General features: G+C 39.4%; 1 protein-coding gene across 1 annotated transcript in view; it reads right to left on the bottom strand.

Annotated features, from left to right (window-relative positions):
- The window catches only part of LOC103535325 (contactin-6), a 101,918-nt gene that overhangs the window by 70,430 nt on the left and 12,813 nt on the right, over positions 1 to 18,675 (bottom strand). Inside the window, exons 2-3 of the mRNA XM_008501372.2 lie at positions 11,332 to 11,458; positions 4,883 to 5,058 (exon numbers count right to left, since the gene is read on the bottom strand). Of these exons, the coding sequence (XP_008499594.2) occupies positions 4,883 to 5,058; positions 11,332 to 11,458 (303 nt within the window). The remainder of the gene's footprint in view (positions 1 to 4,882; positions 5,059 to 11,331; positions 11,459 to 18,675) is intronic.

Genomic DNA, 18,675 nt, shown 5'->3' with positions numbered 1-18,675 from the left:
CTTGAGACCCCTTTGAGAATACTGTTACAGCCCCAAAATGCTAAAATCCTTCCTTGGTCTGTAACAATGGGGGGCAAACAAATACACGGTCTAATGTCCTCACTGTGTGCCCTTCTCTGTGATTCAGGACAAAATGACCAATCCTATTCATCAGTTTAGTTTGTTGCTATTTTTTCCTCAGAATTGATGATTAATAACAGGGGTCTTAGATCTGAGAAAGCTGCAACCCCAGGTCTGTCTGTCACCAATGGTGGAACCATCTGACTGAGAATCTCATTTCAAATCCCCAGACAACTAGATGTGTTCAGTTAGTACTGAATTTCCTGGGGTTTACACCCTGAATAGTTATGACTTAGTTCACTTAGAATAAAGATTCTTTTTCATGCTGAAGAACTTTGCTTTTCTAGTTTGTTTAGCTGCATTTCATGTTTCTCCTACCTATCCTCCTAATGGCTCCTTTATAGACATGTATGAACACTAAAAGGATTAGTAACAGACCTGGACAGACTGTTTTACTGCAGATAGTTCTGGGGATGTCCCTCAAGAGCAGTTGTTTACATACAGTTACTTTTACTCAAAACTGATGAAATAATTAAAACAAATTCCCTTGTGCCTGGAATAGAGTTCTGGCTGAAGCCATATTGAAGAAGTTCTCTATATCAGATTTTTTTGCTTCTCTTTTTAAAGGCACAAAATGCAATTTGGATGCTCTTCATTAATAAAAATAGATTTTTGCAAAGCACCTCATTAAGATAACATATGAAGGTATTGTGGCAGCACAGAAGGAGCTCCAGTTTTATTGATCAAATTACTTCTTCAAAAGTTGGGGTTTGGGGTTTTTGGGAGTTTTGAACCTGACTGTGATCCTCCTCTCCCTGGCTCAGGAGCTGCTGTGTTTTTGCTGTGCCTGGGAGGTGGCTGTGCTGGTGGCAGATCTGGACCAGCAGCATCATCAGAGGTTTCTGCTCTGCTGTGGACACAGCAAAACCTGTGACACCTGGGAGGCTTCTGCACGAGCATCTTCAGTTGGGTTTGGGAACAGAGTTTTCTAAAAACTGAAGGAAAACCTTCTGTGTCCCCTTCATCTCTTCCTTCAGGCTGACCACCTGGTGTAGTCAGCAAAGGTGAATTCCCACAGAATTGTCTTTGACCTTCCCTTTGTGTCGAGCTGAAGCATGACCTGGGTTGGATGTCAGAGCTGAATTTAGAGCTGGGCAGAGGAGAAAGCAGCACATGGGGATGGGTTGGGATTGGGGAGCAGAGCTCAAGGCTCAGACTTGCATGAGGACCCCTGCTCCTGGGGCAGGCTCTGGCTGCACAAACTGACCCTGCTGCCTTTTAACCAGGCTGAAGATCCAGACCAACAGCTCCAGCTCTTGCAGAACACACGTTAGCTTTTCAAAAAGTGCTGTGAGAGATGCAGAGGATTTATTGGGAGCTTTCTGCTACCTTCATGACAAAACAGACTTCCAGTGGGAAGTAGGAGCAGCAGAGGATTCCCATCCTGTGTACCCAGTACTGTGTGGATGTGCTCTTACTCTGCTCGCTCTCTCTGTTGCTGTCTCATTTTCAGCCTGTACCTTTAATAATCCATGCCACTTCCTTCTGAACAATATTTCTCCCACAGCTTTCATTTGACAGCTCTGTTTTTAATAGAGGATAAGCATGGGACTCCAGCTGAATCTGAAGGCATATTTCTAATCTCATCCTACATTTATTTTGCTACTCAGGGAGCTCACTATCTGCAACAGAGGAAAAAAATATTTTTCATATATAAAGTGGAGCTGTACAATAGGTTTCCAGAGGTATCATTAATTGAGACTCAGAGTTGATTACCTTGTATTAAAAACATTTATAAACCCTTTTACTTAGAGAATAGTCTTGATTCAATTATTTATCTCACTGATTGAAATACTCTGCCAGGCAGTCCAGTCAAAGGAGGAGTCCCATTTTGTTAGGTATTGAATGAAAATGTCACAATATCAACATGCTTGCCTGCCTGGGTTCTAAGCTGTATCCTGAAGTATTAGTTGAAACAAAAGAAGTAAATTGGATGGCAGCAGGAAAATAAGAAATAAGAAAATGTTAACTGTGAAATAACTGTTTCAGGGTAATTTGTTCCACAATTCTCATCAGGTCATTATGGCATTCTCCATCTACTGTGGTTTCTGTTCTATTGTAAGACAAGTGAAAACTCCTATTTTCACAGTGATGCTGCTTAGTTGAAGCATTTTCCTGTATGTTTGTGTTTGCTGATGTCAGTGACAACCTTCAATTTGTCTGTCCTCTCCCTTTTATGTGGGAAAGGATGTAAATGTCTCTCACTGCTAAAGAAAAAGTAGTGTGCTTGCTGCATATGAGATCTATCTGCCATTACCTGCTTGCTGTTAAGAGAATTAAAGCAGGATGGGAGCTGTGGCTTGGTCTGCTGCTGTGGACAAATGAGACCTGACTTTGTGTGACCTGCTGCCCACAGGAACTTGGGGAAATGTCTTGAGGGGGTTATGAAGCTCAAGTAAAGGATCTGCTTCGTATTTATCCTATTTTGATCATCGTGTTGGCATGAGCTGTTTGAGAGTTCAGTGCTTCAGAGGGAACACTTCACCAGCACTGAGTATGGAAGAAGTGGTTTTTAGCAGCTGGAAACATTTTAATCAATGGACAGGGCCCATTTTCTTGGAAAAAAAAGAAAAAAAAGAAAAAAAAAAAAAAAGGTCCTGGAGCTTTTAGGTGGCATCAGCTGCATTGCACTGGGATGAGCTTTGCCTCAGGCTGTCCAGAAATCCCATGTGAGTTCTTTGGGGTTTGTGTGTCTGAGTGCAGGCTTCTGCCCTGCATCAGGAGGGAGAATGGGCAGGGGGCTCTGCAGGGCCACCTGCATCTGCTGGGAGGTGCACAGCCTGGTTTAGATCTTTAGTAAACTCAGTTTCATCAAGAAAGCTTCATCATTGTGGTGTATCCTTTCTCTTCCCTATCAGGTGAACTTCCAAAAGAGCACATTTCCAACAAGAGCTTCAAGATGAGACACTTCTCAGCCAACCAGCATCTTTCATTCCCCTGAGGACCATCAGGATGCAGAGAGAAGCCTGGACCAGCATCCTGAGGAAGGACTCCTCTTTCTCCCTTTCTGGTGAGGCTTTCCCTATAAACTTCTTTTCCTTTATCCCATTCTTTCAGCTTTCTCCACACCCTTCTCCTTGCAAAGACAGCTTTCCAGAGCTGACTTTGGTCTTCCATGTGGTTATGAGATGGTGTCAGGTAAAAGGGAACATAGAAAACCCTAGGAAGGCAGTGCAGTTAATACTGTGCAAAGCAACCCTGGCCAGGAGAGCTGTGCACAGCCAAGCTGCTGTGATTCCCTTTGTGCTGGGACAGCACTGACTGGGAAACCTAAGAGCTTCCAGGGATTTAAATCAGGGCTACAATTTTCCCTAAAAAGATGAAATACTCAGATTCACTGAGCAACCACCAGAGCCTCCCTTCTTTCAAATGTATTCCTGTTTTCCCTTTTCTCCCCCAGTCCCCCTTTCTGTCCCCTTTTTTTTTTTTTTTAATTATTATTTTTTTATTATTATTTTTATATCCCCTGTGTGCCTTTGAGGGTATTGCTTTTCTCCAGATCTTTTCCCAACTCCATTTCTCACCTATCCTGGCTCCCTGGGGATTTACAGATTGCATAGACAGTTTGGAGGTGGCCATCATTCTTGCTTCTTTCTAAAAGGGGATTCATCCTTTCACTCAAAATTTTTGATCTCCAGGCCTGGGAATCATTTCCCTTGCAGGAAGGCTGCTTGCAGAGAGCTTTTTAAACAAAAAATGGGAAAATAATGAATCAAAATTTTTGTTTCTATTTGACAAGCTCTGGGGAATCAAAAGCTCTTTGAGAAATTAAGGGTAAAACATTATTAAATGAGGTACTAGTGATACAGTGTTTGATCAGCTCTACTGAAAGAGAGGCTGTGAACCATCCTGACCTCTGATGTCTCCTTTGTACAACCCCTGTGACACACGATTTGCTATGAGAAATAGAACAAGGTTAATAATTAATACCTTTGCTGGTGTCTGAAATAGCAATACAAGGTTGGCTTTAGACACATGTTTTATTAATGAGGTTTGAAAACAATTGCTTTCCCCCAGGAACAGACAGCTCAGACCTTTAGAGTGAAGAAAAAGGAATAGAGTAATATCTGGGTTGTTTTTTTTTTTTGCTGTTGTTTCCCCTCCCCCAGGGCATGAATGGTACTGGGTCACCACCCCTAAACATTGTGAAAAAGATCATGAAGTTGTGAGGAAGTGAAATGGGGAGAAAGACTAAAATAAAATTTAAATCCTCTCAAGGCAGCTTACATGCTCTTCCCAATCACACTGAAATACAAAATATTTCAGAGCATTACTCATCATTTTGCACACTGGGTAAGGAAAAATGTTTCTTATTCTGTTTATGTGAGAAAATGTCAGTGTGGCAATTAGGGATACACTGGTTTTTTATTGAATTAGGCTTCATTAGGCTATAGAAAATAGCTCAACTTTCGGCAACATTCCCCCTTCTCAGTTGTAACTACTTGCAATATAGAAAAGACAGCATTGTCCTAAAAAGTGAAAATACTTTATTAACTGGAAATAATTGCACTCATCTTTCTTGACCTTTCAGTTTTCTCAAAGTTATTCTTGTTTCTGAGGGCTACCAGCCATCAGGTGTCTGGTTTTGTTATTAATAGTTACTAGAAACAATGTTTTGAAGAACAAGCACTGCTGAAATAAGCCAAACCTTTGGAGCAGAATCACTGATGATATTTTATATTATATTATCCAATGCATTGCAATTCATGTACAGAATTAATCACAAAATAATGTTCTAATAAATACAGACTTCCCAACTTACATGCAAATTGAAGCTTTGCCTTCCTGCTCAGAATTGTTCCAAATGAATTTGTGGCCAAACACTGGTATGTTCCAATATCCTGTTTTTTATGTGGGTTATTGATTGCCAAGCTGCCTCCAACCAACCTGTAGTGATAACTCATGGTAAGATCAATATCTGTGCCATTTTGCTTCCACCTTTGAGGGGAAAAAAATCAAATTATGCTTATAATTTACAGAGCCTATTCATATTTATCTTAAATAGTGTGCTGTAGCATTGCTGTAATGATAAAAATGAAGTTAAATATCACAAAATTATATCATTTTTCACACAAGACTGCTTCTTATATTAATCTTAATGATATCAATAATTCTGTTCTTTGAAAAATCTTTACTGCTTTTATGCTAGTCACCAGTATTCATCCAAGTGTCCAAAAAAATTAATTATTTAGTTACTCATACAACCCAAGTTATCCCTCCAGTTGGGAGTATGGTGTCCACCTTGACTGCAGCCACCTTGGGTTTTGTAATGCAAATGGTAGCTCATGTCACAAATTTGGTTACAAAAAGGATTTGGAGATATAAATCAGGAAGGATTACACTTCAGAGAACAGAGGAAAGCAGACAGAGAAGGTTTCAAACCTTTCAAGTGGGCACTTTTTTTTAAAGATGAGGAATAACTGATTAAAATAAGGTATCAGTTGAATTCTGTGAATGAATTCTAGTAACATTAAATCATTTATTTGAGCTGTTGCCTTTCATTAATGCATCAACATTAAGAAACTTAGAGCCAGCAGTGGAGAATCAGTAATTCTTCCTACCAGTTGCTGTTGATTTTTGAGCTTTCCATACCTCTGACCTGTTCCTTTGCTATCTGTTTTAGTTGGCCAAGGCTTTTGCTGATGTTTGAGGGTATTTTTGCTATTGTTTTTCCCAAAGTTGGACAGAATCTTAGCCCACCCATGAGCTTTTTCTACACAGAGTCTGCATCAGTGTTAGGATTTTGCCATCTTTCAGGGTTTACATACAGTACATGCTGTCTAAACCTTTCAGTTTTTTAATATAGGATATTCTTGCATTTAGTTTGCCAGTTCCCTCTAATTTCAGAATCAATCACTGAAATAACTGCTGTCATCATTACATGGCTCCCAATTAAGCTCTGTAATTGTTTTTCAAAACAAATGCAAAGTTGTTGGCTTAGTTGCTGCAAATGAATTCTTCACAGTATCCCCATAATCATTCTAATCACCATGGTACAATGATTATTAAACTTTGCATATAGATCGGGGGTTCATCTCCTGGTGTGGGCTTTCTCCTAATTAATATGTTTACATCACTGAAGGAAGCAAATTAATGAATTCGTGTGATAGAGTATGATTTAATGACTTTATGTATTCTGCAGTATCCTGCCTAACACACAGGAATATTTTAAAGAATTATTTTTAAAACACAGGGACCACCTACATGCTTTGTCAAACTTCTTCACGCAGCCATGGGAAAATGCTTTTCATCAATTCTAGGGAATGCATCCTGGACCAATTGTTTCAGAATCTAAGCTTTTAAAAAAATATGCTGCATTCTGGTGTTGAATTAATAAGTTCCTTGGAATGTCAGACTTCTCAAATCCTACTGATAAGTTCAAACTTACAGAAAAGAAACTGTGTGCTTTTCGAGTTCAAAGAGAAAAATGCTGTGTTCCATTTGCTTCAGAATCCAACTTTTTTTCAGAATCTAGCAGCAGGTATAGAATTCTTCATTAAGGTAAAGACTTTCAGCATATATGTGTGTGGGTCCTCCCTCCCTTACCACAGAATCCCAGGTTGGTTTGGGTTGGAAGAACCTTAAAGCTCATTTAGTTCCAACTCCCCTGCCATGGTCAGGGACACCTCCCATAGCCCAGGGTGCTCCAAGCCCCATCCAACCTTCAACACTGCCAGGGATGGGGCAGCCACAGCTTCTGGGGGCAACCTGAGGGGCTCAGCACCCTCAAAGCAAGGAATTTCCTCCTAATATCTGATCTAAATCTCCTCTCTTGTAATTTAAACCATTACCCATTGTCCTACCCAGTGTCCTTTCCCAGCTTTCTCGTTGACCCCTTCCCATCTTGATTTAAAGATCTCAAGCAAGGGGTTGTCTCTTCTCTCTTGTCTCAGATTGTTGCCAATTTGTCCTAAAACTCTCATACACCACTATTCCTCCAAGCCCCTGGGTTATGTTAAATCTTTGGTGCTGGCACTGGTTTGAACTTCCTTGTAAAGTACACTGCAGGGAAGTCACTGGTGTGAGGATCAGCTTGTAATATATGATGACTTCCTCTTGTTGATACTACTTAATCAATACTTGTGATTCACTACTCAAATAGTCTTCCTCTCTGAGCAAATAAATGTGAAGGAATAGAATTTATTAATGAACATGAGTATGTAGTCATGTGTGGTTACAGAGCAACTGCAAATTATACAACGTGTCTTCAGGGTGCTGTCTCATAAAAGAATTGTGGAAAAATACTATGGATTTCTAGAATGTTTTCACAGGGAAAAAACAGAGTGATCTAAATCAAAATCTTTGAAGAAGACAAACACATAAAACATAAATGCTGAAATATTGGAGATCTTTGAAGAATACAAATATTCTTAGGACTTACTGGAGACATGTCAGTAGGTTTCATTGTGCACAAGCAACTGTTTTAAGGTTTCTCTGCTGTTTAGGCTTCCCTTATCCCCTCTGAGTAGAATTTATTCTGGGCTATGTATTTACTGGTACCACTCTCCTGACACCTTTCCCTGCACCCTGAGTCATAGGGTAAGGAAAAAAATATAACTTTTGACACAAGCTTATGATTTGTGAGAAGTGGATAATTAACCAGGAAGTTTCACAGAATCACATCCATAAGGTACCATACAGTGCTATGTAATGTCTCAGGAGCTCTAATTGAATGTGTTCCATTTTTATGAAAAATGATCTGCAAAAGACTATTTTCCTATAGAAACTATTTAGGAAAAGGAAGATGAAATGTGACTTCTTTTGGGGAATGAATTGTGAAGGTGTATCCATTCCAGTGAAACTACCAGTGTGTGAATGTTGATGCAATTAAGGAATTAGTAAAAGATTCCACTTAAGCAAAGTGCATTTATCTTTGATAAATTCATGAGATATTTCAATTATCTTTTACTTGCTTTAAAGAAAGATACTTTTAGGACAATCAGAAGTTCCTGGAATGCTTTCTCCACCTCTACAAATAAAAATGTCAATGTATTACAAAGCATGGATGACTGTGTTATGATTTTGTGCCAAAGCTGTTATAAATAGAAGCTCTTACTTGTAGATACCTTTCCCTAATTCAGATGATTTTCTATCTGGATAGATGCATACATAATTCTATGAATTATCTTTTCAGTCTGCTGCTGTTATAAAAATAGATATTTTTTTAAGTCTTTCTTACATTGTATGTTTCTTATGTTATTAGCATTCAGATGGAAATGTCCTGCCAAGTCATCTGAGACTTGCTGTAATTGCAAAAAAAAACCTTACAAACCCCCCTGGTATAGAGGATTGCCACAGAGGCAGAAAATAGCAAGTTTAAAAACTATTGACTGTGGACAAGCCAACAGAGGTTGAAAGCATTTCTAATTCTACCCCACTTTTGCAGCAGAATCTGCAATGAGTCAGGGGACAGCATTTTTGTGAACAAGTGCACTATAACAGGGCTGTCACTGGCTTTTCAAGGGTAAGAACAGGAGAAATATGTTTCAGGGGTTACTGGGAATCATTCTACAATTTTGTGCAACGATTATAAACACATTTTATGTCATTTGCAATCATCGAAGACTTTGTGCTTCTGTTCCCCTCAATTTATTTGTCTGTTACAGTTATCTTCTGTGGTACTTTGATTTGGATTGAATTTGAATCTCTTTATCTTGCTTTACTGCATCACTTTAAGTTATGCTGAAATATTCAGATAGTTTTATAATGAATGGTGCTTATGCTGTCCTTGGATTTGTTATTTATTTGTGCAAGTCACAGCTCACTGTGAAGATTACTGGGGGGGAAAAACAAACTCCTCAGCTTCAAACTTGTATGGAAGTGCTACAATAGGTGATTACACTGGATGCAGGATGTAAATTCAGAGAAAGTGTGATGGCTTAGAGCAAAGCACCTGAGACCAAAGAGGAAATGTCAAAACACTGCTGAAAACACTTGCTTGGCAAGCTCCAGGTGACTCCTTTCTGATTTAGTTTGGGGGTTTTTTCAGTGTGGAGGAAGTCTGACTGCTCTAGGCTGAATTACTTAATGGAAGGAAACTGCAGAACTGTGATTGCTCATGGATAGACATCAAGCAGAAAAAAAAGAGATAAAATTCATTATTTGAGTTAGTGGATGATTATCCCTCAATCAACTATAACAGAAATGCTTAAGTGTAGACAAATTATGTGTATTTTGAAGGGTTAAGTTTATTTACTGCCAACATCACACAGGAAAACAGTTGAAGTAGTGCCCCTCATTAGAAAGGATTTTGTATTTAAAAAAGGCAGAATAGTTAAAATGGTATTTATCAAGATACAGATTTCCTAACACATGCTGATTTTAGAGATACTTCCATCCCTCTTTTTGTTTCCATTGTAATCAGATCTGTGTTCTCTGCACTTCCAACAGTGTCCAACAGGAAATCAGTCTCTGATTTTTTATCCCTTATCCCATAGCCTGCCTCAGTTCTGTACCTTTCTTACATTGTGCTTGTTGGACACACAGGCTTTTGAGACAAAGTTTGAAAAAGTTATTGCTGTCTTTGAGTCTAGAAAATACATAAATACATAATAACACTTTTAGGAAACTTTAAAGAGAATGTACAAATCAGCATGTTTGTTTATTTATGTAAAAGGGGCTAAATAGAAAATTATCCTGTAAATTACCTGTAAATATTAAATTATCCTGTAATTATCCTGTAAATAACTTCATTCCTTTTGCAGTGAATCTCTATTTCTGAATCAAAGAAAAACCTTACGGTGACACCTGCAGTTCTTTTCCATCACTCAGCAAAGGATGTGATGAAAATTTCATACTCTGCTTGATTTATCTAAAATTTTTGGAACTTTAAATATATTTAAATAAATCCTAAAGTGATAAAACTGGCACCAGCTCTAAGTGAAATCAAGGAAAAGTTCTGAAGACTCCCCAGACCTTTCAAGTGATGGTGATGAACTCCCAAGTTGTAATGGCAGCAGTGAGAACTTCAGGTTGACCTGGGGGGTTCAGGATCTATCTCCAGATGTTGATCTGGACTTGATAGTCTAACCAAGGCTTTGCAAAACATCCTTACAGTGCAAAGAGAAAATATGAATGTCAGGTGTCTGCTGGGAGGACACTTCATAGCTCTTCTACCTAACAAAACCTGCTGCCTGCTCTTTGTGCATGTCAGGAGCCCAGAGCTGGGGTTAAAGAGTCAGGAATGTCTGCAGGTCTCAGAAGAAGCTGCCTGTGTTAGATGGTAAGGCAGAAGGATGGAGGAACTGGATAGACCTGAATTTCATGGCATGAACCAGAGATGTTCATGTTAAAACCAGGACTAACAAATGGGGTGGGAAGTGGGGGAGGATTCCTAATTCGTAGGAAGAGCATTTAGGCTGTGAAAAGGAGATGAAGTGTTCCTTTTCTGGCACAATATTTGCAAACAAATTAATACATGAAGTACAAAAGCCAAGTCAATAACTAATAGTGGTACTTTACAAAGAAAACTGTGGTGTGACCAATTAAAAGCTATTGAATAAATACTGTGTAAATGCTCAGTAGGACACAATTTTCTTTCATGTCTTTCATGAAAGACTTTTTTTTTTTTTAATTTTCCTGTTCCCAGACCATTATTTTTAGCCATTCTTTTCCAAAGAAGGCACACTGTCAGTTTTTCCTAGATCTCCAGCTTTTCCCTCTTCTTTACCTCATGTTCCCATATCCTTTGTGCAACAAGCCACAACTTAAATGATGTGTCCATAGTTCCTGAATAAGCAAACAATCCTGTGTACTGAGGTTTTATTGAGTCTACAGAGTATTGTAAGCTACAGAGCAGAGCTCTGCCTTGCTGTTTCTCTAAATTAACACTATAAATATATATATATGAAATGTTAGAATTTGAAATGGGTATGGATGCTGCTCTTTTGCTTTCCAAGGATTTATTGATGTACAGGAAGTTTTGCCAAGTACAGATGAGCAGCATTTCCTTTTTTCACAGCTGTTCTGTGGATTCAGAAGTGATTTTTATGTTTTAAGATACTTTGGGGACAATTTTCAATGATGAGCTTTCTTTTCCTGTGTTAATTTTCTTAACAGTATGCTAGTAAACATCTTTTTTATTCATTCCCTAACTTTCCCATACCCGTGACTACTCTTGCTGTGAGTGTTGGGCACTGTACGAGGTGTTCAAACACCTCAAACCCAGTGAGACAATACAGTCAGACAATATTTTTCCAAACTTGACTTCACCTGTAGTATGGGAGAGGGTATCCTTTAGCTGTACAGTTCAGGAGGATTTCTGGATTTGCTGAGCCCATGGAATAAGTGATATCATATGGCTCTTGGATAAAAATAGGACCTTGAAGGGTTTCTTCCCCTGTGAAAGAAAAGAAGAGTCATTTAAGATGAGACATCTTTAGCATGTCCTTACACATAAGTGTCCTTTGGTGTCCTCTGCTTTTGGTCAGAAGTTAAGGTCTGCTATTACATTCAGCAGAGAATCCATCTCCAGACATTTGGCTATTAAGGAGGAGATATTTCAAGCTTGATTGATAATAAAATCCTGTATCCCAAGTGCTGGTGATTTACTGTGCAAGTGCCAGTGAAGACTGAAGCTCCTTTACATATCTCCTCTGGAAACTCAGTGGGCCAGCCCTTAATTCTCTCCCCTCTCCCCCAGGTCATGACAGAAAGCAGGAGGGGTTGAAGTTGTGGCTTTCTGGGTTTGGATCTTCTGCCTCTCTGGTGAGGTGAAGGTGTCACCCTCATGGCACCTCTTGACAGATGGGCAGCTCAGTGGTGGCAGCCAAACCTCAGCAACACTGAGGTTTCACTGCAGCCCTTGGGAGAGGGAGGACCTTGAGCAGACCAGAAAATAGCTTCAGGACAGGCATCAGAGTGGGACAGAGGTCCTGGGCTTGCCTTTCCTCTGGTGTTTGACCTTTCTTGCTTGTGATGGGGTAGAAATGGTCACATCACAGCCTAAGGCAACCAGACATATCCTTCTCTAACCCTTCACACCTTTTGATATTTTACTTTTGTGTACTTTAGCTGGCCTGGTTTCAAGGGGGGGGCTTTGAGTTTTTCATATCTGAAATGTTTTTAACTCAACCCCATCTTTCCTGGAGTGGAATTGATTTTTTACTGATGAATGTAGTCAGGCTTTTCTGTTTCAGTGGATCTAAGGTAGCATCCAGCAAAACTCTAGCATGATTAACGAATGAAAATGTTTGACCAGAAGCCTTTTTAAGGCTGGCATCTGATAATCACCCTGCTTTCTGCAGATCCTAATTGAGGTGCCCATTTCTGTGTGTCTGTTACACTGTGAATCCTCTGTGAATATAGAGATTACACAGATTTTCACTGGATATCCTTTGAAAACTCTGAAAGCCAGCCCAGCTGAGACTGTGGTTTCATGAGTAGTACCTGTGAGAAATAGACTTCAAGAGAATTGGTGTAAGATTCAAAGTAGTTCTTGAAAAAGATTGATTTCTTTTATACTAGAGTAGGTCTTTGGGTAGACACGTCTCACCTTAAGAATATCTCATCTTATCAAGAAGTAGAGTGGCCCTACTAGAAGGAAAAAATGCATCCTCTCAGTGTAAGATACAAAATAAGTCAGGTTAGTAGAACAGCTGAGATGAGCTCGTGGTTTGAACACAAAATTTTAAACTTGTCTGAATATTATCTGTGATAAGTGACATAAAAGACCATAAAATGCAGTAAATCACATTAAAAATATCTATTTCTAGAACTTCTTCGTTCTGCTAAATTTTGCAGGCTGTGTGTAAACTTTGAGTAGACTCCAAGTAGTTGATGACTTACCCATAACCAGTGGGCACAGGTGAAAATCTCAGAAGTCACAAAGCAAACCAAATGAAAGAAGCTGTCACTCAACTACACTCAAGACACGGTAGGAGCTTGCTGTTTATTTTTGGTAGGGTTATTCAAATACCTAAAGAGAAGCCCTTCCCTCTCTCTGGATCTTAAATTTATGGTTTCTTTGGGGCTTTTTTATTCTTTATATTCTGATTTTTCCAGGAGTCTACAGTCAAAAAGCAAGAAGCTGTAGGAAAAATAAATTAACTCATATCTTACAGTTCCAACTTGCTGATTAGGAAGACTCTGTGTGTCCCAATATTGACTTAAGACCCCAAATAATTTTTCCCTTTTTTCATGCTTTCAGAATCAACCAGATCTGTTTCTCTTGCTCAGGTTAGTCTGCCTCACTGTGGGGAGTAGAGAAAAAGATAATTTGTTCAGCAAACCATCAGGAGCACGGCAGAAAGGCTCCTAGAGATGGTGGCTGGATATGGTTAAATAATCCTTGTTTCTTTTTCTGCAACTCCTCTATTTTTAGCCCCTTGATTAATTTGAAGACTTCCTTTTTCACTGTATGTTTCTACAAGGGTTCCTTTGACTCTGGTAGGAATGTCTGGCTTAGCTGATAAGCATGCAAATATTTTGGTAAATCTGGAATTAAACTCTCGTGATGAGTTTTAAATGGAATTTAGACTCATTTATCATTTGCAGACTTTTACACATCCGAGTTCTTTTGTCCCCTTTCAGTGTCTTTAGTACAACACTTACTGAGGCAAATAAGGACAGGAGTTCACATGTACCCTAAAAACCTCCTTTACAGTAGGCACATCACAGGCCCTACCACAAACATTGTCCCTGAATCTTAGTGCAGGTGGCTTCCTGCTATCATTCTGGTTTCTCTTTAATATCCTTTTCTTCCTGCCTGATCTGCAACAGAGAGTAACACCCAATTTGTCAGAAATAATGTGCATTTTGAGAGCCAATGGGGTGCTGTGGCTCCATCTCTCATTTACAGAAAAGGTCAGGCTGGTCATTTCTAATTTCCTAATGCATTCTTTTGGGTTTCACATAGAGAATGGCCATAGGTTTCTCCTCCCTTCTCCAGATTCAATCCCAGTCACCATGATTTCTCCAGAGATATGGATGTGCCAGAGGCTGCTGTTGCCTCCCTTGGACTCATGCAGGGGGCAGGACCTATGTGTGCAGAGTGAATCAGTTTCCCTGCTGGAGGCAGTAAGAATGAAGAGGCCAGAATGATGGGAAAACCTCCACTCTAAAAAGCTTCTAAATGCAAAACTGCTATAATTCACATAAGCAAACCAGATAAGGAGGAATTTATCCAGGCTATTAAGTTCCAGAAAGGCTGTAAATTCCAGAGGTAGTGAGTTTCTAATGAATCTTTCTTAATGTGCCTTAGATAGAGCCTCATATCTGATCCAAAACATTAATATGACTTTATGGGCCAAAACTGACACCTGATTAAGAGGCTTCTTTTAAATCAGCTTGATAGTAAAACACCTGTCAGTTCTAGCAAAAAGAATGGGACAGGTGAGTTAGAGACTTCCTCCTTGTAGTGACAGCATGAGTAGGAAAAAGTATGACAAATCCCAATGACTTCACAATCTGTTTTATTTTCTTCACAGCTGAAGATGTTGTTAAAGTTTAATTGGCAGAGGGGGAGCTTATTGGCCCCACAGGTTTTTAGATGCAGTGAAGTCTTTCCCTGCAAATAATGTTGGGGCTTTCAATTGAATCTTATCAGAAGCAGAACGAAATGATTATTTTCCTCATCAAAAGCCTGAATCAGGTAGCTCAAGGACTTTAAAAGGAGCATGAGAGATGCAGAACAAGAGGTAATGGATGAGACACTGCTTGTTAACAGGAGACTGTAAAGTAAAACAGGGAAGTGGAAACCCACATCAGGTGAGGAAGGAGATATTAACACTGAAAGTGAAGGTGGGAAAAGCAGCAGCAAAGGGGCCATGCAGGCATGAAGAGCTCAGCTTGTCAGTGCTAGGGCCAAAGGGAGGAAGGCTTCCCTCCTCTCCCTCTCTCTGACACTCAGTTCTCAGTCAGGGTGAAGCAGGAGCTGCACACAGAGAGAGGGAGACAGGAAGGAATGTTCTAGGTTGGAGCAGGCAGAAGCAACTTGAAACCCTGAAGATATTCCTAAAGGGCCTTCAGCTTTCATGTGTTTTCTCCCTTCAGACACTGCAAAACAGAGGTCCAGAGGCACAGGGCTCCTTTCAGCTTCTATTGGAAATGTCAAATGGGGTGTAGTGGTGAAATTCCACATTTTCTTTGTTACCAGACACCAAACTCAGAAAGACACTTGGTGAACTCTGATGCTGGGGGAAAGGCAGGAGACAAGGAGGCACTCAGGGAGAGGTCCTGGCCCTGCTGAAGTCAGAGAAGCTCTCAGCAAGGAGTTCAATCTTGGTGCTCAAGCCCAGGTTTTGTGTGTGAAGCTGCCTATAAGAATGACACTCAGGGGTCCATCTCTTCCAGCTGGGATGCAGCCAGACAGCAACATCCCTTCCTTGCAGGTGGGAAAAAGAGTGAGCAGATGAAGGGAGGCAGAGCTGTGAGGCTGTCAGTGCCCAGCAGCTGGGCTAAAGCCTTGCTCTGTCCCTTCCTCCCATGCCTGGAAGCCACCTCTGGCTCACCTGCAGAACCTGAATTTCAGTTTGGAGATATAACTTTCAAGGCTGGAATAGTCAGGGCTCCTCCAGCCCTTGTGAATAGCACAAAAAGGTTAAATATCTTCAATGAAGACATTTCCTTACATATTAATAGTTGAAAAATGACTGAAATATTCCATTTTTCCACTAGTATTTAAACATAACCTGCATGGTTGTGTGAGGAGGGTGATCTGAGGCTAACGTTGCAAGCAACACACTCAGTTTATACAATAACTGCACATTTTCCTCAAGTATTTGGGTGTGAAAACAAGCAATAAAGGTATAAAATACTACTTTAATTACAAATATGAAAATCTATTGGGATTGCCAGAATCTGACACCTAAAATTATGGTGTAATACATCACAGGTGTAATAATTAAGGAAACTTTATGCAAAAAAAGACCTAGATCTTCCATGATGAGCCTTTTCCAGTTCAATATATATGCTGATGTTTCAGATATTTTTTAACTGTTCTTTTATGGGAACCAGTGTTGCTTCCACACAGTGTGAGCTAACTTTTTGTGAATATAATTGAGGATCAGTGAATTTATTACCCATTTGCATTTTGGTCTAAAAGATACAAAGAGTCTAATGGTAAAATAATTAATGATAGATTGCCAAAGTGTGATATTTCTCATTATATCATACTGAGTATAGCAATCAAACTCTTACTTCAGATTTACATGGTGCTAACTGCATTTGATACAAACCCAAGACATTCCCTAAAGATTCCAGACCAGAAGTTCAAGCTGCATTGAAAGAAAACTGCTCATCATTGGTGTGTTCTGGGTAGCAGTCAGTGGAGCTTCACTTCATGATTTACATAAATCAAATGATTTACACTTTTGGCCACAGATGAGCTCAGATTTGTGAACAATTCATTGTGGAGCCATGTGTAAAGTTACAATAGCCTGAATAGCTACAGGGGCTATAAATACACCAACGTGTGAGCTCTATTAATAACATATTTTATTTAAAAAAATTAAAAACCTGTGGCTAGCTAGAATTACTGACTGCACATGACTTCAATGGCTTCATGGAGAGATTTTCTGAAGACTCTTGTGCTGCTGTGCAAGATGTAGACAAGGTAAAGAAAGGCTTTTCATTTGTGCAGGTGATTGCTTGTGTGTCATGAGCTTGGTTGTGTCCTTCAGAGCCAGAATTATTGTGGAACAGGCATCTAATTACTGAGACAAATATCCCAGTGATGTTAGAGGGATGTGTCTCTCTGATCTATAGTAATTCTGACCTGCCCTCTGCTCAGGGAAATTTCATTAGGGTTTTTTTTTTTTTGTTACTAGGCAAGAGGAATAAATAATAATGAACCTTTTCCAATCTACTGCATTTTGTTCACTGTAATTTCAGTTATAAGTGAGACCCTGACTTGATGACAGATACTGTTTGCTGCATTGTACTGTTGTAATATTCATTTGGCACTGTTGCCAAACTGACTGAAAGCTTAATTCAATAATTTACAATACAGGAAAAGATAACAGCTCTATCGTTTAATATCCTGCCAGTTAAATAAATTCAGCACTTTGTTTCTCTCTAACTTTATTTTGGGCAAAGTGTAACTGGGATTTGCTCTCTTAGGGGGGTGGGGATTGAATAATTAAGCTCAGATAATTTTTCACACTCGTAGTGTGGATCAGGTCTCAGTTTTTGTTTGGTGACTCCAAAACTCCATTGCAACTATTGATAGATCCTCTCTAAAAAGAGGGAGAGAGTGAAAAAGTAACTTGGATAAACCTGTAACAACATGGCAAGCCACAGTTCTGCTTATACTCAAAATAGGAAAAAAAAAAGACATTTTTGAAAATTTCTTCTAGCCTTTAAGCTCCATTTTGGACTAATTTCAGTCTGTTCATGAGGCATCTTGCTTCTGTGCCACCCCATCACCTCCTTCCTCCAGGAGGAATCTTAGAGATGGCTTTGTCCCTTTTATCCCTTTTTCTATGTTAGGAGGAACTGAGTGGTTCAAGGCAGACTCAGATGTGTTACTCCTCCATGCAGGGGTATCAGGGACAACCAAGCCCTTTAGTTTGACCCAAATCTTTACCTTGTTTCATTGTACCCCTCCTACTGCCCCATGACAGAAAGACTTCAGGAATCTGCTGGAAAATACTGATCAAACACAACCAAATTTATTAGGACACTTGTTTTCTTTTTTTTTTTTTTTCTTTTTTTTTTTTTTTTTTCTTTTTTTTTTTTTCTTTTTTTTTTTTCCCCAGCATGACTTTGATTTCAATATAGAAAATATGCAGTGATGATGAATGCAAAGTTTGGAGAGCATTTTTCTAGCTGGCAGGACATACAGTTTCATGCTTCATCAATTGTTTTCTTTTTTTTATGTAGAGTATGAGGCAGAGTGCTTTAAAGCCAGAGAGAGCCTTTCATAAACTTCAGTGACAATGGATCAGCTCTAAGGACCCAAGTGTAAGTGACTGATACTCCAGTTTCTTGTCTTTCTGACTGAAACACTCTGCTATGTAACATTTATCAAACACTTATCTGTCTACATAAGTGGATGGTATATGTGCATCCTTACAAGCCAGCACACACACACTGTAGGGAAAGACAGAAAAGATCTGCTAAGAAAGTCTCTCTGCCTTTCTATTTTTATCAGCTGCATGCTCTGTAATAAATGATAATTGGTTTACTAAATATTTGGTGTTTGAAAGCTGCACCAGTTTAGTGTACAACAGCTACTGGATATTGATGACAGCTGCCTCATTTCCAGGCAGATACCTAGCAGCAAAAATCCAGCCACACTGGAATGAAAAAGAAATGATGGAAAAGACTAGTTTGCAAATAATTTGAATACACTAAAGCAAACAACTATTCCTCTGTTGTTTCCAGAGGGTGCACTTTGTAATTCCAATTTATGTGCAATCGGAAACGTGTTGTAACATGAAGTAGTATTTGGGGTTTTTTTTTGGAGTATTATGAGTCCCAGACCTTGTAGAAAGCAAGATACAATCACCATTATAGGAGACTTAAATTGCAGGTGGATGTTTAAGCTCTCTCTACATGTTATTTAAATGTTGCTTATTTACGTGAAATTACTGGAACGTAATGGCAGTTTCAGAG

This window comes from Calypte anna, chromosome 12 (assembly GCF_003957555.1).
Source record: "Calypte anna isolate BGI_N300 chromosome 12, bCalAnn1_v1.p, whole genome shotgun sequence".
NCBI classification, from domain to species: Eukaryota; Metazoa; Chordata; class Aves; order Apodiformes; family Trochilidae; genus Calypte; species Calypte anna.
The sequence above is the reverse complement of the archived record's forward strand: the minus strand, read 5'-3'. Positions and strand labels throughout refer to the sequence as shown.